The sequence below is a fragment of the Drosophila kikkawai genome, chromosome 3R, assembly GCF_030179895.1.
Source record: "Drosophila kikkawai strain 14028-0561.14 chromosome 3R, DkikHiC1v2, whole genome shotgun sequence".
NCBI lineage: Eukaryota > Metazoa > Arthropoda > Insecta > Diptera > Drosophilidae > Drosophila > Drosophila kikkawai.
In genome coordinates, this window is record NC_091731.1 from 38,562,546 (window position 1) to 38,583,561 (window position 21,016).

A 21,016-nucleotide genomic window follows, 5' to 3' on the forward strand; every position below is an offset into this window, starting at 1 on the left:
CTTTAAGCTCCAATTTAATTGTTATACATTTTCTCTATCTGCAGTGACTACCAATCAGGCGACTCCTGAACTTTCCCAGCGACTATTTGGCTCCACTTCGACCACAATCTCTGCAGCTTCCAGGGCACCCACCGCAGGCAACACATCTGTTCAGGAACCACTACCTCTTCTAGAGATTAGCGACAACAGGGACTCAGCACCAGTACACTTGCCCACCATCTTGGGGCTTAAGATAAGAGCCATTAATCCATCAACGCCGACGACTCCGACTCCGCCCACACAGACGCCGCCCCAAACCCCCTCAAAATCCAAACCGAAAACCAAGCATGGCAGTGGCAGCAACACCAATTCCTTGCTAAAGCAGCAACTTCGAGGTGGGGCCAAGGATCCCGAGCTACCACTGGCTCCCAGACGCATCACAGTGGCCGTTTCGCCCAACTCCACTTTGAGCATCGAGGAGACTGCCACCAAGGAGTTGGCAAGGGCAACCCAGGAGGAGGTCAATGCCTGCAGTGGCTTGCAATCGCTGGCCAATGCCGCGGAGCAGCAGGCGGCTCAGGTGCACCACCAGTTGCTTCTACACATGGCGGTGAATAATCCCATGCTAAAGACCACCGATTACTACCAGCAGCAGCAGCAACCACAGCAGGCCTCCCCCTCCAGTGCTGGCCAGTATATGGACGACGACATGGAGTTCCTCGTACACGATCAGCCTTTGAAAGATGACGAACCCGACCATGAAATGCTCACCCTGGCCGATGAAAATGCTGGACTGCCTGGCTATCAGGATGAGCGCTCCAAGCCCGACGAAGACTCACCCGAACCGGCACCTGTTGCTGCTCCAAGGAGCGGCAAAAAGGGAAACAAGCGGCCCATTCAAAGGCGACGGGTGCGTCGCAAGGCCCAGTCCACGCTGGATGATCAGGCTGAGCATCTGACGGAGATGTCAGTGCGGGGGCTGGATCTCTTCCGCTATGCCAGTGTGGTGGAAGGTGTATATCGGTGCACCGAGTGCGCCAAGGAGAACATGCAGAAGACGTTCAAGAACAAGTACAGCTTCCAGCGGCATGCCTTCCTCTATCACGAGGGCAAGCATCGCAAGGTGTTCCCCTGCCCGGTGTGCTCCAAGGAGTTTTCGCGGCCGGACAAGATGAAGAACCACCTGAAGATGACGCACGAGAACTTTACGCCGCCCAAGGATATTGGAGCATTCAGCCCGCTGAAATACTTGATAAATGCAGCGGCTGCCGGGGATATGCACGCCTCAATCTATCAGCAGCAGCAGCAGGAGCAGGCTCATTACCAGAGGCAGTTGGTCGAACAGGAGCACAGCAGCACAACGCCCCATTTGACAGCCAGGAGGATAGCTCGCAGCTGCTGCTGATGCCGGATGTGAAGCTCGAAGACCAGGATGCCGACGATGCCGAGCTCAGCGATGGCGGCGGCTACGAGGCCTCATCGAATCCCGCGGCAGCTGCCGCCGCCATGCTGAGCCTGCAGCAAGATGTTATCATCAAGAATGAGCTACAGATCTCGCCGTCGCCCTCGCCCACGCCCACCGCAGCCCCGCAGCCGCCCAGCTCCTGTGCGGTGGCGGAGGGCAAGTCCTTGGCGCTGGCCACCACCGCACAAACCGCAACGTAAAGACTTTTGGCAACGCGCACAACGCAACGTTTACCTTAAACAAAAGAATGCGAAGAACTGTAGAATACGTCATAGATATATTTAGGTTTAGATCATAAGCGATCGCGGCAGACTCAAATTGGTTAGTTAAATTTACTAGACCTTAATTTAAATGGTAAACGCATAAGCAATATTACTGTAACTACCAACTAGTACGTGCTCCGTCCAGCCTTTCACAAGCAAAACTAATTAACAAATAAGTGAATATTTAATTTTTAGCTAGGATATAATTTTTCAATAACGCACAGACTGGGGATGACAGAAAATATTGATTCTGTAATATTTTAGCCGAAATGAATACTTTAAAGTTGCAATCTATTGATATTATGTACGATATGTGGAACCAATTTTATGGGGAACAGATAAAAATACCCTTGCAGGGAACTATAATTTAAGTCAGAAGCCATTAAGAGACCCTGTAATATCATATATATTCTTGATCAGCATCAACAGAGGTGTCTTTCTAGCCATGTCCGAAAGGTTTGATAAGGGGTTACATCTTTAAAATTCTCACAAATTGATTAAAATAAGATTTCATTAACATTTAGTCAGCAGATAGTTAAGCTAGAAAAAACTAGCACAGAAAATTCCGATTTAAAATTGATGCTTTTTTGATTCGCTTCCATGGTCCTTTGGCACACTGCAAGGGTATACAAATTTCGGCTTCCCAAAGTTAGGTTCTGATAATATTGATATTTTAACTATAAAGGCGATATTTCTTTTTGATAGACCGTATCGCAGGATATGGTTATATATATATACATATACAGCCCACACAGTTCAGTGAACTTAAGTGACTTTCGGCTTTAATTATAAACAAATTTTTGACTGGCCCTCAGCATGCGAGGGCGCTCTCTCTACAACCTTTATAGTTTCCCTTTTATTTGTGATTTTTGTTGAACCTATTTAAGACTTCTAGCATCTTTTTGTTTTTGATTGTATATATTATACACTATATACACATATTGTTTAGTGTTTGTTTAATACTCAGTATGTAGTGTAATTATTTTGTTCAATTTCCTTGGCAACAAGCTGAAATTCAAATGTATTTGGCTAATTGTGCAATCATCAAAACGAGTTGGGGCGGAGCCGGGATCTGCAAAGGCTGCCTACCCCCAACACAAAGTGTTGTAACTTAATTACTTAATTTACTTAACTAGGTTTTAGTTACTCTATTTACCCTTAAGCCAAGCGATCCAAGCAACAAAATGCGCAAGGACTTCCAGTGAAGAAGAAATTAACTGATAGTTATACGGAATCCCAAATCCTGGTATTATGTATTATGATATTTGACTTTAACAACCGATTACTTAGTGCAACAACTACGACTTACCGCTCACAGAATATATGCGCTCAATCTTTTAGATATTTAGTTGGACAAGTCTTCTAGCATAACACTTTGCGGAGAGAATTGAGTACATTGAATAAAGAGAATATTTTACTGAAAAAAAGATAATTTCACTCTCTAAATACATGAAATAAGCATCATAGACCCACCTTAACTCTCGACTTTAGGCTCCTAGACATTTATTGCATTTAGCTGCTGACATCTTAAGCTCTAAATCTACTGATTATTGGCCCTGCGGTACCAGAACCGAGCCCGAAAGTCATCGGAGCAGGTGAGGAAAGCAGGTGCATTCGGCGAGTGGGTGATGTAACGCACAGGCCCGTTGTGCCCCAGAGAGTTGAGCGTCAAACGGCAGCCATTTCGTGAATTCCAGGAGCACAGCGACGTGGTGGCCTCGTCCGGGAAGAGTACGTAATCCTCGGTGTGGTTAAACACGGCTTCCGTTTGGTGCTCCTGCTTGCCAGTGGTGCCGGCACCCGTGTACGTCTGTATGGGACGGCTGGTGCACAGTTCCCACAGGTAAACCAGGGAATCCATGCCGGAGGAGAGGAGGTACTAAGGGGGAATACGGAAATGGTAATTGAATCTCTGAAAAACCCCCAAGGGGCTCACCTTTCCATTCCGCGTAAACTCAAGCGAGCAGATGGCCGCTCCGCCATGCGCCTCTGCTATGGTGTTGATGCAACGCCCGCTAATGCCGTCCCAGATCTTGATGTCGCCATCATAGCTGCCCGTGGCATACAGCTTGGCCGTGGGCGAGTACTTCACGCAGGTCACGCCCGCCTTGTGCTGCTGCGAGGGAATCGCGCTGACAAAGCACTGCGTGGTGTGCACGTCGTACACGCGCAGGACGTTGTGCTCCGTCCCAATGGCTATGTAGTCACCGGTGGGATGGAAGGAGAGGCACAGCACCGGCTCGCAGTCGGTGAACACCTTGTGGGCCTTCTTCACCGACGGCTTAGCGATGTCAAACAGCTTGACCGTGCCGTCGCGCGAAGCCGAGGCCAGAATGTGCTCCTTGGGATGGAACTCCAGATAGGACACCTCGTCAGTGTGGTCGTACAGCGTGCGTATGACCGGGTGACCCTGCTGCTCGCGCCCGGGCTCTATATCCTCGGGCGCCGACTTGGCCAGCATGCGTTCCACGTCCAGGATCTTGATGCTGGCGTCCACACTGCCGGTGGCCACCAGGGAGCCGTCGCAACTGAAGGCTCCCGCACGGCAGGCCTGCTTGTGCGACGTCACATAGGCGGTCTCGTAGGAGTGCGGCTCCGGCGCCAAGGCCGACGCCTCCGGCTCGAACTCCAGGTCAATGCCCGGCAGCACGTCGTCCGAGTGGGCTTTGTCCTTGTCGCTCAGCGTCTGCATGCCGGCGATCATCACGTGCAGCAGCCGCTCACTGGGCGCGCACTGGTCCGCCTTCACCAGCATGGACAGCTCCATGGCGAACTTCTCCAGGCCGTCGTACATCAGTTGGCTGAAAAGGGGCTTTTAGGTTTTGCCTGTGGTTCTGGCGCCCACCTACCTGATCATCAGGCGGTAGAGTATCTCCCGGTTCTTGACCAGGTTGCTGGGGTCCAGGATCTCGTCGCGCATGGTGGTTATTGTCCTTTATTTGGTGTAAACAAATCGGTGCTGCGCCGGCACTTGTGGTGCGTCTTTCTGTGTGTGCGTCTTCTGCGAATGGCCGAAAACGTGGGCGCGTTTTGTGCGAATAGCTAGAACCGTGTCTGCGTTTTTGGCGAATGGCAAACAGGCGGTATTAAATCACCAGTGTGGCAACGCCACAGGGGATTTGGGATTTTTCAATTCCATCAGATACAGCCACTCTAAACAGCTGCAACACGTGCGGCCTGAAATTGTTTTGGTTTTAGCAGCAGCCTTTTTCGCAAACTAAACAGCCTTACCATGAAGATCCGCAAGAATCATAGAGGCAAGCACTACCGCTACAACGTGAACCGCAAGACGCTGAACAAAACGCGCAGCTCCACGGGCAAGATCAAGGAGTAAGTTGTGCTCTTCCACAAGACCGACTCTTACCCTGTGTTTTCCTTCGCAGTCCCAAGCTGAAGAAGATGTGGATGGAGCACCAGCGCGTGGGCACCAACTTCGCCGAGATGGGCTTGGCCAAGGACGCCAACAAGGCCATTTCTATACCAAGCTACAAAAAGGACCGCCTTCATGCGGCAAAGGTGGTCAACGGGTTCATCGAGGAGGAGCTGGACGAGGACGAGCGCCGGGTGTTGGGCCTGAAGAAACCACCTGTGGAGGAGGCACCAAAACGGGGGCATGTGGTCCAGGAGCTGGAGCAACTGGCCAGCGAGCGGGCAGATCCCGAGTTCAGGTAATTCATGAGGTTCTTTACCATAAAAGTCATATATAACCAATGGATATCCCTCAGATTACCCAAGGGCGTTGTGAAGGAGCTCACCTACTTCCTCAACAAACACAAGTTTAACTACAAGGCCATGGTCGCGGATCGCAAGAATTTCGGCCAGTGGACCTGGCGACAGTTCCGCCTGAAAATACGCAGGTTCATGTCCATTCCGGAGCAGTTCAACATTTATCTGGAGCAGGAGAAGCTGCCAGTGGGCGTGAAGCCGGACTGGGAGGAGTACGAGTCGGACAGTGAATGGACCTTGTAAATGATTCGGATCTATCATATGCCTATGTAATGCCTAGATTTATCTTTTATCTTTAAATAAACAGAAATAGAAACGTACTTATTTACAGACTTTTCTTTTAGTTATTTACAATCTGGAACTTGAAGGAAGTTGATCGGTGTGGGATTGAAGATGGGGAAGAGTGCTGTACATGTTATAAGATTACTTGCAAGAATGTACGCAGTTGGCTTTTAATTTTTTAAATTTATTAAATATATTTGCATAGTTTTCGTTTGATCAAGCCTTAGTCATTTTCCTTTCCCGTTACGTGTTAAAATGGTGCACGTCACGTTCCCCCATCCATCTAATCGGGAAAGAGTCGCCTTGAGACTAAATGCGTACGAACATACATACATACATACATATATATGTATGTAGTTTTTAAACTTAACATCTAATATTAATGCAATTGATGCAGGCCCCAAAAACATGTTTAAATCGGTGATCTCTCCCTCAATCCTCATTAAAAATTAGAAAAATAGCGCTCCTGGGGACGCCATTAGGATTCGCACGCACACATCACACACACATACACGCCCACACATTCACACGGACACAGAAATCAAATTTCGGTGCTCACTTCTTCTTCTTGCTCATTTAAATGTACTTAAAACTATACTGTAATTTAACTTAATAATTATTTGGTTTTTTTGGTTTTTTTTATATATATTTTATTCAATTTATTCTAGTTTTTTGTCGCTTTTCTATTCACACTTCACACACCAACGCTTGGCTTTTCGCCATTTTGCTTTTTCCTTTTACTTCTATTTTCTTTTGCAACCATTTTGGGCGTCCTCAGAGATTAAAATACAGAATTGTGTTTAAAGCCTTTTATTGTAACTTAACTTGAAATTAATATAAATCTATTCACAAATTCCTTAATAAATAAGCCTACGCTAATTTTGCCTTATTTATTTAACTTTGCTCCTTCAAATTGGAAGTGTTTAAAAGCAAATATAGCGAAGCATTGGACATTGGACGTATAGTTGACTACTTGTGGTTTCTTAAAAAATTAAAATTTAATTATATCGAAGTAAACCAAGAACAAACGAAAATAATACAAATAACAAGTACAAAATATTGATCTATAGTATTTCATTTTAATTTCATTATTTGAACGTTATAAAATACGCCACCTATCATGTATAGCGCTAAACATAATTACATTTTACATTTTACAGTCCGTTAGCAGGATAACAGAGTGTTGTGGCTCTGCAAAACCTCTGTTAGTCTGAAATTCCATAGGCAAACTCTGTTACTCTCATGTAAGGGACCAGGGGTTGTGTCAGTGGTTCCAGTATCAACTAGCAGCTGTGGTTCGAATATTGAATATATTTAAAATTAAAAAAAAAAAAAAACAAAATTTTCCTAAAGTGTTTGTGGTTGGTCACACTGCAGTGTTTAAAAAAAAGAAAGCGAGAAGAAAAGTGGCGCAATTGAATATTGTATGGTCTTTCCGTTTTGTGATTTTCGCAAGGTAAGGTCGTTGGAGCTCCCGCAAAATCTTTAAAAATTGCCCATATTAATAGGCATCGATTGATTTTCCAATTGTGCTTCGACCCGACAACCACCAGTATCGTGAGATTCCGGTGTATTTAGAAGAATTTCCATCGATTCAGAGGCGAAATAGTACATTTTTCTGCAGTTTTAAGCAAGTTTGTGCGTGTGTGTGTGTGCGTGTGCCAATGAAATTGCAGTGCCGGCCGGTGTCCCATGACGTTTTGCATAATAGCCGCATGGAAATAACGGTGGCGAATCCATCGATCCCAGTTTGGTAATTGGAGGAGTTCTTCGACGTCTTTCCGATAGATTAAACAAAAATTCCTGAAGACTTGCGAATTCCAAAATGGCGGCGGCAGTGTGTGTGTGTGCATTCGATTTGAATTCAGATTCAATTTCTTTCCTACGCACCTTTTCCCGGAAGTGTGTGTGTGTGCATTCGATTCGATTTATTCCGATTCAATTTCTTTCCCACGCACCTTTTCCCGGAATTTGCATGGGAATCTTTGCAGAATATTGAAAATTAATGCACTTGACACATGCTCGGCAGATTTTCCTTGACGTGCAAGTGTGTGTGTGTGTCTGCCAGAGTATTTTTACATATCCCTCGTTCCTCATGTGCTTCTTTCTTGCTTCTTCTCCTTCCCTTTCTTGCATTTTGCACTTTAATGCAAATACAGAGATTTAAAAATAACATGCGGGAAAATCGGCAAGTAAAATTGTCACTGGGGTAGAAAATAAATCACAACGCCCTATAGGTGTGTGTGTGTGTGTGTGCAAGGAAAGAGAGCCCCATCTAAGTTTTTCGTCTGCCTCTCGCGGCAAGTGCAGTCTGCGGCAATTTCGGCATCTCGCCATCTCGCTCTCCTGCCCGCTCTGCTTCCTCTTCGGCTTTTGCCTGTCTGTGCGTGTGTGTGCGTGTCTGCCGTGCAATTTTTCACCCTTCGGAATCGCGAATTTTCTGCGGAATGCCGATGCTTTCCTCCGACTGATTTTTATTCTTCGATTTTCTCTCTATTTCATCGACAAATAGCTTATTGCAAAAGTTATTCAGATCCTATTGCAGGGGAATTGCGCTTTGAAAAGCCGGCCGGTAATTTTCCCTGATTTACCCCAGAGTTTTTCGGCTCCATGGTGGTTTGGGGTTAATGGTCGCGTCGTCGTCGCCGTCTGGCTGGAGAGAATGCATTTTCTCAGAGCTCCGGTTCTCTTCGGCTCTGTTCGTTTTCAGTCTGGGCTCGTTATTGATTTTTCACCCGGTGCAAATCGGTACATCTCCTCCGCATTACGGCAGTCTTCAACCCGACGGACACTTGGCTTGGTCGTTGTCCGGGTTCAAAAAGTACGGAAGGAAAACACTTGCAATGCATATAGACATTATTTCACAATTTTCTGCAACACATTTTTCTCTCTGTTTTTTCCAGGAAAATTGCGTCCTGTGGATTTGTCATCAGTTTTGCTAGCCAAAAGCAAAGCCAGCGAGCATCCCTGTAAAACAGTTAAACAGGTGAGTTCGGCTTTTCCTTATTTAATCTAACGTGAACTATGGAGGAAAAGTTGGGATGAAAGTGGAAAGTACCGTTAATTATGCTTTTTTCGATCAAAAAATGCAATTCCCTGGTTTATACACTTTAAAATTTAGATATCCTCTCTAACAATACAAATTTTAATAAAATATAAAAAGTAAAAAAGAAAAAATTAATTCAAATAATAAAATAATTTAATAGACTTGTTATAAAAAATCAATTTTCAATTACTTCAAATTTAAAAAAATATATATTTATCTTCTTGATACTTTATTTTTGTATTTTTCCCCCTGTGCATATCTGTGCATGTGTAAATGCAACGTGCTTTGTGTGTCTACACCACGATGACACGACCCACACCCACCGCATACATACGTCATAGGTCTGCAGCGCCACCCCCCAGCCCTCCACCCCCAAGTCCCTTTACTATATGCATATTCACATATATACCAAATTTCCTTTAACCCTCTCGTTTCCCCCTTTTAGCAATCAAGAAAAAGGCATATAAAACCCTTCTTTCAACTCTGCAAAGATGGGCAAGGAGAAGATTCATATTAACATTGTGGTGATTGGCCATGTGGACTCCGGCAAGTCGACCACCACCGGCCACCTGATCTACAAATGCGGCGGCATCGACAAGCGTACGATTGAGAAGTTCGAGAAGGAGGCCCAGGAGATGGGCAAGGGCTCGTTCAAGTATGCCTGGGTCCTGGACAAGCTGAAGGCAGAGCGCGAGCGCGGCATCACCATCGACATTGCCCTGTGGAAGTTCGAGACGGCCAAGTACTATGTCACCATTATCGATGCTCCCGGACATAGGGACTTTATCAAGAACATGATCACCGGCACCTCGCAGGCCGACTGTGCGGTCCTGATTGTGGCCGCCGGCACCGGTGAGTTCGAGGCGGGCATCTCCAAGAACGGCCAGACCCGTGAGCATGCCCTGCTGGCCTTCACGCTGGGCGTGAAGCAACTCATTGTGGGCGTGAACAAGATGGATTCCACTGAGCCGCCGTATAGCGAGAATCGCTACGAGGAGATCAAGAAGGAGGTGTCGTCGTACATCAAGAAGATCGGCTATAATCCGGCCTCGGTGGCATTTGTTCCCATCTCGGGCTGGCATGGCGACAACATGCTGGAGGCCTCGGAGAAGATGCCCTGGTTCAAGGGCTGGACCGTGGAGCGCAAGGAGGGCAAAGCGGAGGGCAAGTGCCTGATTGACGCGCTGGACGCGATCCTGCCGCCGCAGCGTCCCACGGACAAGCCGCTGCGCTTGCCCCTCCAGGATGTCTACAAGATTGGTGGAATCGGAACCGTACCCGTTGGCCGCGTGGAGACGGGCATCCTTAAGCCAGGTAAGCTGGGCTGCTACTCCCGTCTTATTTAGCTGCATTGTTTTTCCGGGTCGAGTGGGAGGTGTTTCCTCTCTCTGTCTTTCTGTCTACCACCCTTTGATTATGTTTCATTCATGTACTCCTTGGAATTTGGGTCGGCTGTGGGAGGGGTGCCACTCCCTCGGCTTGCCACGATGCCCTGCGCATGTATGCATTATTGAGCGAGTGTCTCTGCCGAGAGCAAGGCGGCACTGCACCCCCAACCCCCAGTGCACATTGAGAAATTGGGGATACTTATCGTCGGAGAGAGAGGAGCTCTGCTAAGAATATTACGTATACGCACATAAATATATTTTATTTCATTCCCTTGCAGGCATGGTCGTCAACTTTGCTCCGGTCAATCTAGTCACCGAGGTTAAGTCCGTGGAGATGCACCACGAGGCTCTCACCGAGGCCATGCCCGGCGACAATGTTGGCTTCAACGTGAAGAACGTGTCGGTGAAGGAGCTGCGTCGCGGCTATGTAGCCGGCGATTCGAAGAACAATCCCCCCAGGGGAGCAGCTGATTTTACCGCTCAGGTAAGAAATATTGAAACAGTTTTAAAGAGTATGTATTATTGTGTTTTTAGAAGGGATCCTAACTTAAATTATTTAAGTCTTTCTATTAATTTTGTACTTTTGTAGGTATGCCTTTAAAACATTTTCCTCCAAAGGTATATTTAATTGACTGACTATATCCTTTCTTCTGTTCCAGGTGATTGTGCTTAACCACCCCGGCCAGATAGCCAACGGGTATACTCCAGTCTTGGATTGCCACACGGCCCACATAGCCTGCAAGTTTGCCGAGATCAAGGAGAAATGCGATCGTCGTACGGGCAAGACCACCGAGACGGAGCCGAAGGCTATCAAGTCCGGTGATGCGGCCATTATAGTGCTGGTGCCCAGCAAGCCGCTGTGCGTCGAGAGCTTCCAGGAGTTCCCACCGCTGGGTAGGTTCGCTGTACGCGATATGCGTCAGACCGTGGCCGTGGGCGTTATCAAGTCGGTCAACTTTAAAGAGACGACCTCGGGCAAGGTAACAAAAGCTGCTGAGAAGGCACAGAAGAAGAAATAACTAGGGTGCCAGCAGAACTACGACAACATCATCACTCGAATCCAACAGCAGACGGCCAGAGCAGCAAGAACACCAGAAGCAACATGCACACATCTCAAGTTTATAATATCCAATCGACGATCAAAAGCAAACAAGAACTACCTTGGCTCCAGGAAGACGACACCAACTACTACTATCAACAGGCAGATATTATATGAAATCGAGCCGATGCCACAGATACTACGATATATAATAATCCCACAAACAAATATTAGCGAGGAGGAGGAGAGGAGCTGCAGCACCTTGACCGCCTTGGCGGTGCTCGTAGTGGCGGTTCACTGCCTCATCTATCTGAACTTGTATCGTCATCGCAAGTCGTTCCGCAGGAAACCCACTGGGACCCTGACGCTGTAGCTCCTTCGTTATATACTCATCTACAAAACTAAGCTTACATTTGGTTAGCAGCCACACACATCCTGTCGTGCATCATCCACCCGAGTCTCGAATATGGATTTTAAACAATTTTTATACTTTTGATAAGTCAAGTCGGAGGCATTCGATTTAAAATCTATTATACGATGTAATTTTCGAATTTAGTTTTAAACCTCCCCCCCACACACACACTATACCCAAACTAAAAAAAAAAAATCAAAGACTACATTCGTAATGAATTCAAAATTTTCTCTTGAAACCAAAAGACAAATGCTTAAGAAGTATTAAAAAAAAAAAAGAAAAAATCATCATAACACACACACAACATAATCATGCGGTTTTTGAAAACATTATAAATGTTAGATCGAGCCTCATTTTGCATTTGCGAATACTTACATTAAATTATATACGTTAACCGGATCATCGTTCGTCATCATCGCCCATATATAAAACCAGCATGTAATTCACGTTACTCTCACCACTCTGAATTTATAAACAAATCATCATAATACCCAAACAACCATTTATAAATGGATACAGAACATGTTGCTTGATACAAGATCTTTTAAATGATGAGAAAAATAAAGGAAGCTTAACCGTAAAATACCAAAATAAATAAGCAAGTGCGTTTTATTAATAAAACTTAATATATTTTTGTAAATGCAAAAATATAATTTGTGGCTTAATTTATTTAATTTAATGTATTTATCGAGCCCTAATGTAGTTCTCCTGAGTCTGCGTAAACTGATGATAATATAGACCATTTTAAATGTTTTTTTTTTAATATTTTAATGAATTTAAATTCCCTATAATGTATTCGAAAACAACAAAGGATGCCCAACTAGGAAAGCCCATTCGGATATCGTTTCAGTTAAAAAATCGATCATAACTAAGCCAAAAATTCATTTATTTTAATTCGGAGAACGGTTCTGCTTTAGTTTTTATTCAGTTTTTATTTTTATATATATCGACAATAATTTGACAGACATACAAATACGAGTACATACATACATACATTCAAAAATCTTAATTAAATAAATTCAAGATTTTAAATATATACATATATAAAAAAAAATAAATAACAATAAAAAATTAAAGTTAACGCTTTATAACTTAGATAAATTTCGATAATTATCAATTAACGGAAACAATCGAGACTGCCATAATCGACTTTCTGCCACCTCTACTTCTGACTCACTAGGCGGCTTTTTATAAAAACAACAAAGAATCTCAGCCGCCTGTTCACAATTGAAACGCCAAACTGTGACTCAGACCAGAAACTCCTCCGTTGTGCACAATTAGCTTTCGTCGAGCAAAGAAACTCCCTGAAACAAATCAAAAATGGCTGATCCGCGCATCCGCCAGTTGGTAATCAAGACGGGAGTCGTCAAGCGCCTGGCCAAGGAGAAGTCCGTTTACGAGAAGGAGGTCCTGACTGAAAAAGCCAGGATGGAGAAGTTCAGGGGCGAGGGGGCCGACGACCACGTGCTGCGCAAGCAGGAGGAAGTCATCGCCGAATGCGAGATGATGATCCCCGACTCCAAGAGGAGGCAAGTTCCTTTTAAATCTCATTAAAGCGGGGCGACTAATCTTTTGCTTATTTTGCAGGCTGCAGAAGGAGTTTGAGGTCTTGAAGAAGTATCTGGATGACGAGCAGGATCTGAAGGAGAAGGAGGAATACACCAAGGCAGCAGATGTCCTTGCAGAGGCAAAGACGGTCCTAGAAACCTAAGAACAAAGCGCTAGCCGCGCACATTCCCCTGGAGACCTCAAGCTGTCGAGCGGCCTCTTATCACTAAGTATTTGCAGCCTGTAGCATTTAATACCTCATTTCGGACGGATTTATAATACAACAAATTAACATTCAAAACAAAGTCAGCTGTTTTGCTTTTTCGCTAGCCAACACTAGTTTCCCGAAAAGCCGCTGTAAATATATAAATACCGCTGTAAGAAAACATTATTTTATATATGTTTTTAACTATTTAGAATTATCGAAACAAAAATATTCGAAATAATTAAATCAGTGGTACTAAGTTTCACATTTTGTATTATCACAACTTTGACGTTTATCAACACTGGTTGACAAAATGCAGCATAAAACTCTTAAATTAAGCGAAATTAAACAAAATATACGATATGTACTTGAAAATTTACAACAACTGGAGCACCTAACTGACAATGACGCCCAGGATTTCAATGCAGAGCAGGCGGAGGAACTGCAGCGCAGCACGACAACCCTGCTGGATGCACTTGACCAAGTGCCCGTGGCCAAAGTAGCCGGCATACAAAAACAAAGGCGCCGCCGGCGTCGCTTGGATAAACAAAAGAAAAAGGAGCCCAAATTGAAAGCCAAGAAGGCAAAGCAGGGCTTGCAGTCGAAACCAAAGGTATCCTTTGAACCATCGCTGACTTCCAGGGAGCAACAGGCAGAGCACATCTCCCTGAAGAAACGCCATGATGCCGCCTCAATATTGCACACTTTGGATCTTCTGGAGAAACTGTGTAAATCTAGGGGAGGAGACAAGCTGGCCCTCAGCCAGAAGCTGGCCCAAATGCGTGTGGTTTGGCGCAGAGTCCAGCAGGAGAATGAAGGCGACCATGACAGGGAGTCCCAGAAGAGGGTTTCCTCCATAGAATCGCAATGGCAGGCGGTTTTCTTCGGTCAATCTTCAGATTTTGTTAGGGAAAACAAGGAGACTTTCTGCCAGAGGCGGTAAGAACTGTACATTTCTGAAGTTCTGTAGTTTTGCTACAGTAAAATGTTTCTTTTTTCAGTTCCATATGGGATTCTTATATAAGCTATGGGCAGAGAGCGTCCTGTATTCCCAGAGGATGGGTGCTACCGCCTGAAAGTGCTCCAGATCTATGGACGGAATACAGAACTGCATAGATATTCATTTATTCTTAAGTAACCCTCTTCTAATAAGTACTATTAATAATTATGTTTGTGGAATTTTATTTCTTTAGAAGAATATCTGTTTTATAGCTTAAATGAGGGGCAAGTGCGGAGTTAACCACGCACACACACGGTGTATTCCAGCCGCTTATTCGTAGACCCAATCGACGGCAGCCGGGGTCCAGGTGACCAGCTCCTTCTCGTTGAACCACAGAGCGATCTCCTTCTCGGCGGACTCGACGGCATCGGAGCCGTGGATGATGTTGCGTCCGACCTGGATGCAGAAATCACCACGGATGGGGCCGGGCAGGGAGTCGGCAGGGTTGGTGGCGCCGAGCATCTGGCGACCGGTCTTGACCACATTGAGACCCTCCCAGACCATGGGCACCACGGGGCCGGAGTTCATGTAGTTGACGAGTCCGGGGAAGAAGGGGCGGGCCGAGAGGTCAGCGTAATGCTTCTCCAGCAGCTCCTTGGAGGCCTGCAACGATTACAACACGCAGAGCGTTATCACTTGATTGCTTTTTTGACCTCTACAACGGGCGGTGTCGCCGCAGTAATGGCTGTGACGCCTGCACCCAACCCAGCGCCAGCCGCCACCTTTGAGGTTAGATCGGAAAGATAGCCCCCGCGTGGGGCATCGATTTTGTTCGAATAATCCAATTATCGCTACGGCGCTTACCCAGGTGAACTTCAGAGCGACCAGTTTGAAGCCTTTTTTCTCGAAGCGCTCTATGATCTTGCCGACGAGTCCACGCTGCACGCCGTCTGGCTTTACCATGATAAAAGTACGCTCCTTGTTGGCAGCCATAGCTACGGAGATAATTGAGAAAAGTGCCAAAATGCAGCCTAGCATTTGCAGCTTCGTGTGTTCCGTGTGCTTTGGAAAAATCTCGAGTGGCATTCGCCGGCCGGCAGAATTAATTCGCCAGCGCCAGACGGTCACACTGCACACAGCAAGGTAAGCTTTGGCCTTTATTTCTTTTGTTTTAATCAACTTTCGGCCGGAAGTCCTTTACCTGGGTCATGGCATTCGTTTGCTTAGCAGGTGAACACTAATTGATTATTAATTTAAGTTAAAAATGCAAAAAGTTGGGGGTCACTGCGCCAGCTTGTGCTTCTGCGCAGTAAGACCGTGCCGCCGGCCGTTATTTAGGACCTTTTTCGATTTAACCCCCATTCTTTTTGTTTTTGGGGATGAAGCTGTGTGCGTTTGTGTTTTCGCAATTGTTCGACTTGAAAAAAGTGAGTTTCCTGCAAAAGCTCATCAGCCGAACCGAGAAAAAGTGGAAAATCAATCACTATAAAAATCTCTTACACCTCTCTTCCCCCGAAAAAAAACAGCAGCCCCAAGATGGAGGATTGTGAAAGCGATGCCTTTATGCTGGACGATCTGCAACTGGCCGCAGAGCTGGGGAAAACTCTGCTGGAGCGGAACAAGGAGCTGGAGGGGCAGATCAAGGAGTACAAGTTCAAGGCGGACGAGCAGGAGCGCGAGATCGTGCACCTGCGGAAGCACATCAATGCCATGACCGAGGTGAACGACTCCCGGCTCAAAGTCTACGAGCAGCTTGAGGTGGGGATTCAGGACCTGGAGCGGGCCAACCAGCGGCTGAATGTGGAAAAGAGTCGCGACAAGAAGCAGATCAAGCTGCTCACAGCCAATGCCGAGGGCCTGGAGGCTCGCTGCGAGGAGCTCACCCAGCAGCTGAGCGATGCCCGGCAATCGCTAAGCACGGAACGGCGAAAGGTCGATCGTTATCAGCAAGAACGGCAGAACATGAAGGCCGCCGAGCCACCGGTGTGTTTCAACACCAATTCACCCATAACCAGCGACCAGGAGTTGGGTTTTCCCCAACTCCAGGCCATAGCCCTGGCCAGTCCCGAGAACCTCTCGCTGTGCAATGCCAACCTGGCCCTGAGTCTGGCCGAAAAGAGCTCTATGAAGAGCGAGGACAGCGAGGAACTGGTCAGGCTGCTGGGCGAAATGGAGACCATTAAGCGGGACTTCCTCACCGAGCAGCAGCGTTGCGCCGAACTGGAAGAGCAGCTGGTGTCCATTATCCAGGAGAACCAGTGCTTGCAGGGCCGCCTGGCCGACAATAGTGCCAACCAGGAAATGATGTCCATGCACGAGGAGCTCTCCCTTCTAGACGACGTGCGGCAGGGCCAGATGTGCAGTCGCTGCCTGCGGGACATCAACGAGAGCATCCACAATCTCGACGAGCAGTCGTCCGTGGCCCCCACGGAGGAGATCTACGAGGACGACGAGCGGAGCATGCTCAGCGAAAGCACCTCCAAGTTCAGTCACAGTGCCATTGAAGATCGCTTCCGGAAGCCCGGCGACGATCCACAACTGAACGCCATCGAAAGCTCAAATCCGTATCGGGATCTAGTCGAGAAATATGAGGCTCTGCTGGAGGTGCAGCGGACTTCCATTGCCTCGAAAAATCTAGCCGATGCCAAAAAGACAAATGACTTGATTCCTCCTCCGCCAGTTCTGCAGCAGAAAGAGGAGACCATTGTCAGCAGCTCAAAGGAATCTGTGGTGACGCTCAACAATGCCCCCATCGAGTTCTCGGAAGCGGAGACCTCCTCGTCGGGCTTCTCTGACGGAACGGGTAACAAGTGCACACAGACCGAGGAGCGGCCCAGCTCCTTCCTTTGCTCAATCAGCAATGGCAACGATTGCAAGTTTAGTATCTACGACGATGTCAGTCCCATTGAATCTCACTTCCGCAACCGTCCCGAGCACCGGGAGCTCTTCAAGGAAATCTTTGGGGTGCTGAAGAAGGCGGCCGACAACAATGAGAGCGAAGATAAGCAAGGGGTTGAGGCAAGTGCCACAGCTGCTTCGGATATCCCAGTTCCCCAGGTGGCCATACCAACCCTGAAGGAGGAATCCCCCGAGGACGACACCCAGAGCGTGGTCTCTTCGATCATGTCCAGTCAGTCCATAGCCATATCGGAGTGCGTGACCAAGCTTGAACGGAAGACTGCCAAAAAGCACATACTATCCGTCTCAAGCTCTTTGAACTCGGCCTCCAAGCAGGGCTCGGTTTGTGAACCCTCCACCATGAAGCCCATTGAGGAGAATGGCCGTGTGCTGACGCCTCTGAAACGGGAGCCCCTCGAGTATATAACCATAGCAGTTGGCATTAAGAAAAAGAATAGAAGGAAGCACCGCAACCAGAGCTCATCCCGCGACCGCGTCGACTTGATTGACTCCCGTGATAATCTGAGCCGGAACAGTCCTCTGGCCATCAGGCAGCAGCACCAGCACCACATGGGGCAGGGCAGTGTCTCGGCTCCACTGAACAGAGACTTTGGACGCGGCTTTAGCCGCAGAGGCAATGCTCCCTCTTCGTCGTCGTCGGCGTTCTCGGGCAACTGGAATGGCTCCCCTATGGTGATTTATAACCAAAACATGAACACGCCTCGAACTTCGCGTGGCCACAATACCGTGTCCCAGGATCTGCATAAACTCAAAAAGCTCGATCTGTCCTATGCCGAGGTATTGCGACGCGCCGACCCTCCCTGTGATTATGTTACCCCGAAATTGCAGCATTCCCAGCGACAGCAGCAGCAGAGCAACGGTTCCACCTCGCGGAAGAACCGCCAGAGACGCCAATAAATCTACTTTTAAGGGAACTTAGTAATTATTTATACCGAAACCGAATCCTTTTTTACCGGGCATTTAAATCCTTTTAATTTGATGTGTCATGAGAACTCTAGTCCGTTTCGAAAGCATATAAGACAGTTAAATTGCCTGTAATCGTAATCTCTATAAATCTATCCCTATAATCCGGCAATAGTTCGCTTGCTGTTACAATTGTCTCATGTTTCCTCGTAGTTTCTCGTAAATTGTGAATAATTAACGAGCGGGCTAAGCTTGCAAAAGACGATAACTTACATAACTTGAATTTATATCTACAAAATCAGCATGACTAAACTTAATATTGTATCCTAACTAGTAAGTCTTTTATTTCTGTAGTACTGTTTTGTGTATTTATTAAGATCTCTCTCTAGTTTACAAATTAATAAAATTACAACCAATGGGCAGATGTGAGTTTATTTTTTAATATTTTCAGGATTGTTTTTCTAAAGTTTAAACTTTAAAAATATTACGTTAAGAAGGTATTTTCATTTTTAAAACTCCAAAAATGATTCATCCCGCCTTCAATTAAAAAAGTAAACGTCCAAAAAGTCACGTTCCGATTTGGTTTTATAATTCTGATTAGATTAAATCCGGCAATCACTGCGAGTGATAAACAATACAAATTAACAAATAGTATATACAGTCTGGAGAAGATGCAAATAATACGCAAATGACGTTACTTAGTGCCGTCCAGCTTCGTCAGGCCGTCGGCGTACTGGAACTCCGGGCTGTTCTCGTACTCGCACATGTCCAAGGCGATGACGCAGCTCTCCTTGACCACGCGCTTGTCGTCCTCCGCATAACGATTCAGGATCTGTATGCAGTCCTCGGTGGCAATGGCACCCAGGGCCTCGGCACACTCGTGGCGCACCATCTCGTTCTCCAGACGATCCTCGAGGTTCTCCTGCAGGTACGGGATGCTGCAGGGCTCCTGTAGTTGGCCCAAAACAAAGGCCACCTCGTGGCGGAAGAGGGCGGACGAGTCCTTGAGTCCCTGGGCAATGGCCAGGACACTTTCCTCGGAGCGCAGGTTCCGGAGACTGAACATGGCTCTATAACGATCGAACAGACTTTGCTTGGCATCCAGATAGATGCTCTTGAGTTCCGCCACGCTCTTAGCTCCCGCTGCCGGCGGCGATGGATCCACCGAGGCGTAGGGATTGTTGTCATCCACCTTCTGGCCGCTCTGCAGCCAGCGGACGCGGTCCAGAGCTATGGCACATGTCTCGGCCACCTCCACCACCGGATCCAGCTTGTACTTCTCCAGAATGGGCAGCACATCAGGGTGACCGATGGCTCCCATGGCCTCCGCCGCCTCGTGCCGCACCATCGGCTCCTGGGCGGTGTCCTTCAACACCTTGGTGAGTATGTCCAGTGCCTGGGTGTCCTGCATCTGGCCCAGACAGTAGGCCAGCTCGTGTTTGAGGAGCGCTGAATCATCGTTGAAGGCTTTGCTGATTGCCTCGATGGCCGTTCCACCGCCTATGTTCTTCAGTGTGAACAGAGCGCGGAACCGCTCCTTCAGGGGGCGATCCTTGTTATTCAGGACGCCGCCGATGGCTTGGATTTGTTCCTGGGAGACCATTTCGTTGGTGTTTTGAACTGAATTCTCTCAAAAAGCCGCGTGGTGAGTGTGACCGTACCGATAACTGATAAATGTAAACAGTCGACCTATCGACCGCTGCGAGATTTTAATAAATGTATCGATAGCAAGCCGAATAGGCGCAACATTTCAAATTCATATATGAAGACACTTTTTGATCAGCACCAAATCCGAGTTCCCAAAAAAAATGTAACAATAAGTTGTAGATTTATGGCGCCACGCTCCCAACGAGCTTTTTGTCCTCTTTGTGTTAGCCCCTTATCAGTGCTTACCAGCGCTGTTCTTTCGTTTCGTAACGCCTGTCTTATCAACCTTACTGCTCCATATACATATTATTTTGATATTATTAAACAAATAGTACATTTGTTTATAAACAAGTGCTACTCACATGTCTATTGAACTATTGGAAGAACCCTTTGACATTGAACTTGGTTCGGATGCAATGAAATATGTATGTACATATGTTATATAGTTTTATTCCTGCAGAAATTATATTAATTATTATGTAAAACTTCCGCTTTGTGCAAGCGACAGAGGGAAGTATTTGTCATAGCACTTCCGTAATGTGGAAAGAGATGCAAGTTCCAGCTGCAGTTTCGGTTTGCTTAATTTTTTGCTTTATGGCAACCGTTAAAACAAGTTGACAGGCATCGATCAGCGCTCTTTGTTTATCAGTTGCTCTCTTCTTTTGTTTCGTAGCTTTTAAATCGAGTTTTTATTTATTCCAGCATAACAGAAACAAACAAAGCACCCGCAAGGCCGCAAAGCGTGCGAGGGAGATGGCAGAACACAACAAGAACAAGCTAACTTTGGAAAGCCGAAGTTTGTATACCCTGGCGATTTTCTTTTCCACTGCGCTGCAAACTTTTGATTATAACCGTAATAAGCTCTCATAGGGTATAATAAGAACAACAAGCCATTGGATTCCACTCACAGTCCACACACACTGTCACCGGCACACGTACCCGAATCGAAAGGGGAGGGGGAAGCGTCTGGGCCTCCCTTTTCAACGGGAGTGGAAAAAGACTTTCGTCACGTAGCAACAGGCTGTAGTTTATTTTTACTACGCATGTTTTTTATGCTGTTGTTTACAAAAAATTCGCCAAGGCAGCCGCCCAACGTGAATGTGACCTGTGCGTATGAGTAATATGCGTATGCCATGATCATGCTCATGTGCACAAGTCTGTGGATAGTGGGTAGTGGAAACCCCAGCGGATGCAGCCGCCGATGCAATGGGGTCTAAAAATAACTTCAATTATGATATTTATTATTGCAGCTGC

General features: G+C 46.7%; 8 protein-coding genes across 12 annotated transcripts in view; 6 read left to right on the forward strand and 2 right to left on the reverse strand.

Moving 5' to 3' along the window:
• ttk (zinc finger and BTB domain-containing protein ttk) overlaps positions 1-3,111 on the forward strand; it is a 25,017-nt gene extending 21,906 nt beyond the window's left edge. Inside the window, 2 exon segments of the mRNA XM_070287444.1 lie at positions 45-1,324; positions 1,327-3,111. Of these exon segments, the coding sequence (XP_070143545.1) occupies positions 45-1,324; positions 1,327-1,644 (1,598 nt within the window). The 3' untranslated portion in view covers positions 1,645-3,111.
• Positions 3,112-3,181: 70 nt separating this feature from the next.
• Positions 3,182-4,723, reverse strand: CstF50 (cleavage stimulation factor subunit 1 Cst50). The gene is made up of 3 exons (XM_017181383.3): positions 4,557-4,723; positions 3,644-4,508; positions 3,182-3,586 (listed from the first exon to the last, which is right to left on the reverse strand). The coding sequence occupies exons 1-3, from the start codon at positions 4,625-4,627 to the stop codon at positions 3,248-3,250; spliced, it is 1,275 nt and encodes a 424-aa protein (XP_017036872.1). The 5' UTR covers positions 4,628-4,723; the 3' UTR covers positions 3,182-3,247.
• A 121-nt stretch (positions 4,724-4,844) lies between these two features.
• On the forward strand, positions 4,845-5,753 carry LOC108084919 (nucleolar protein 16). The gene is made up of 3 exons (XM_017181316.3): positions 4,845-5,037; positions 5,091-5,375; positions 5,433-5,753. The coding sequence occupies exons 1-3, from the start codon at positions 4,940-4,942 to the stop codon at positions 5,674-5,676; spliced, it is 627 nt and encodes a 208-aa protein (XP_017036805.1). The 5' UTR covers positions 4,845-4,939; the 3' UTR covers positions 5,677-5,753.
• Positions 5,754-7,061: 1,308 nt separating this feature from the next.
• eEF1alpha2 (eukaryotic translation elongation factor 1 alpha 2) lies at positions 7,062-12,198 on the forward strand. 2 transcript variants are annotated; one of them, XM_070286574.1, is made up of 5 exons: positions 7,062-7,171; positions 8,619-8,701; positions 9,207-10,075; positions 10,428-10,633; positions 10,809-12,198. In XM_070286574.1, exons 3-5 carry the CDS (start codon positions 9,253-9,255, stop codon positions 11,166-11,168), a joined length of 1,389 nt encoding a protein of 462 aa, XP_070142675.1. In that variant the 5' UTR covers positions 7,062-7,171; positions 8,619-8,701; positions 9,207-9,252; the 3' UTR covers positions 11,169-12,198. The 2 variants fall into 2 exon arrangements, with proteins under 2 accessions (XP_070142675.1, XP_070142676.1); XM_070286575.1 differs by lacking the exon at positions 7,062-7,171 and adding an exon at positions 8,440-8,536.
• A 580-nt stretch (positions 12,199-12,778) lies between these two features.
• On the forward strand, positions 12,779-13,453 carry Tbca (Tubulin binding cofactor A). The gene is made up of 2 exons (XM_070286998.1): positions 12,779-13,129; positions 13,188-13,453. Exons 1-2 carry the CDS (start codon positions 12,921-12,923, stop codon positions 13,309-13,311), a joined length of 333 nt encoding a protein of 110 aa, XP_070143099.1. The 5' UTR covers positions 12,779-12,920; the 3' UTR covers positions 13,312-13,453.
• A 209-nt stretch (positions 13,454-13,662) lies between these two features.
• Positions 13,663-14,551, forward strand: LOC138928842 (uncharacterized). The gene is made up of 2 exons (XM_070286997.1): positions 13,663-14,292; positions 14,355-14,551. Exons 1-2 carry the CDS (start codon positions 13,667-13,669, stop codon positions 14,467-14,469), a joined length of 741 nt encoding a protein of 246 aa, XP_070143098.1. The 5' UTR covers positions 13,663-13,666; the 3' UTR covers positions 14,470-14,551.
• Positions 14,552-15,134: 583 nt separating this feature from the next.
• On the forward strand, positions 15,135-18,537 carry LOC138927838 (cerebellar degeneration-related protein 2-like). Of its 4 annotated transcripts, XM_070286992.1 has the most exons (3): positions 15,474-15,523; positions 15,679-15,720; positions 15,820-18,537. In XM_070286992.1, the coding sequence occupies exon 3, from the start codon at positions 15,830-15,832 to the stop codon at positions 18,107-18,109; it is 2,280 nt and encodes a 759-aa protein (XP_070143093.1). In that variant the 5' UTR covers positions 15,474-15,523; positions 15,679-15,720; positions 15,820-15,829; the 3' UTR covers positions 18,110-18,537. The 4 variants fall into 4 exon arrangements, with proteins under 4 accessions (XP_070143092.1, XP_070143094.1, XP_070143093.1 ...); XM_070286991.1 differs by lacking the exons at positions 15,474-15,523; positions 15,679-15,720 and adding an exon at positions 15,135-15,436 and having other exon boundaries at positions 15,823-18,537; XM_070286993.1 differs by lacking the exon at positions 15,679-15,720 and having other exon boundaries at positions 15,443-15,523.
• A 145-nt stretch (positions 18,538-18,682) lies between these two features.
• On the reverse strand, positions 18,683-20,032 carry LOC138928841 (deoxyhypusine hydroxylase). Its single transcript, XM_070286996.1, has one exon. The coding sequence runs from the start codon at positions 19,716-19,718 to the stop codon at positions 18,810-18,812; it is 909 nt and encodes a 302-aa protein (XP_070143097.1). The 5' UTR covers positions 19,719-20,032; the 3' UTR covers positions 18,683-18,809.
• Between the last annotated feature and the right edge of the window lie 984 nt (positions 20,033-21,016).

What these genes read in the sequence shown, in the direction of transcription:
- CstF50 (XM_017181383.3), bottom strand. Translation starts at nt 4,627, where the DNA reads ATGCGCGACGAGATCCTGGACCCCAGCAACCTGGTCAAGAACCGGGAG. An exon ending in CTCTACCGCCTGATGATCAG is followed by an intron (nt 4,509 to 4,556) that starts GTAGGTGGGCGC and finishes GCCCCTTTTCAG; the next exon opens with CCAACTGATGTACGACGGCC. An exon ending in AGTTTACGCGGAATGGAAAG is followed by an intron (nt 3,587 to 3,643) that starts GTGAGCCCCTTG and finishes ATTCCCCCTTAG; the next exon opens with TACCTCCTCTCCTCCGGCAT.
- Tbca (XM_070286998.1), top strand. Translation starts at nt 12,921, where the DNA reads ATGGCTGATCCGCGCATCCGCCAGTTGGTAATCAAGACGGGAGTCGTC. An exon ending in ATCCCCGACTCCAAGAGGAG is followed by an intron (nt 13,130 to 13,187) that starts GCAAGTTCCTTT and finishes CTTATTTTGCAG; the next exon opens with GCTGCAGAAGGAGTTTGAGG.
- LOC108084919 (XM_017181316.3), top strand. Translation starts at nt 4,940, where the DNA reads ATGAAGATCCGCAAGAATCATAGAGGCAAGCACTACCGCTACAACGTG. An exon ending in TCCACGGGCAAGATCAAGGA is followed by an intron (nt 5,038 to 5,090) that starts GTAAGTTGTGCT and finishes TTTCCTTCGCAG; the next exon opens with TCCCAAGCTGAAGAAGATGT. An exon ending in CGGGCAGATCCCGAGTTCAG is followed by an intron (nt 5,376 to 5,432) that starts GTAATTCATGAG and finishes GATATCCCTCAG; the next exon opens with ATTACCCAAGGGCGTTGTGA.
- LOC138927838 (XM_070286991.1), top strand. Translation starts at nt 15,210, where the DNA reads ATGATCTTGCCGACGAGTCCACGCTGCACGCCGTCTGGCTTTACCATG. An exon ending in GTCACACTGCACACAGCAAG is followed by an intron (nt 15,437 to 15,822) that starts GTAAGCTTTGGC and finishes AAAAAACAGCAG; the next exon opens with CCCCAAGATGGAGGATTGTG.
- LOC138928841 (XM_070286996.1), bottom strand. Translation starts at nt 19,718, where the DNA reads ATGGTCTCCCAGGAACAAATCCAAGCCATCGGCGGCGTCCTGAATAAC.
- eEF1alpha2 (XM_070286574.1), top strand. Translation starts at nt 9,253, where the DNA reads ATGGGCAAGGAGAAGATTCATATTAACATTGTGGTGATTGGCCATGTG. An exon ending in GACGGGCATCCTTAAGCCAG is followed by an intron (nt 10,076 to 10,427) that starts GTAAGCTGGGCT and finishes ATTCCCTTGCAG; the next exon opens with GCATGGTCGTCAACTTTGCT. An exon ending in CAGCTGATTTTACCGCTCAG is followed by an intron (nt 10,634 to 10,808) that starts GTAAGAAATATT and finishes CTTCTGTTCCAG; the next exon opens with GTGATTGTGCTTAACCACCC.
- LOC138928842 (XM_070286997.1), top strand. Translation starts at nt 13,667, where the DNA reads ATGCAGCATAAAACTCTTAAATTAAGCGAAATTAAACAAAATATACGA. An exon ending in GAGACTTTCTGCCAGAGGCG is followed by an intron (nt 14,293 to 14,354) that starts GTAAGAACTGTA and finishes TTCTTTTTTCAG; the next exon opens with TTCCATATGGGATTCTTATA.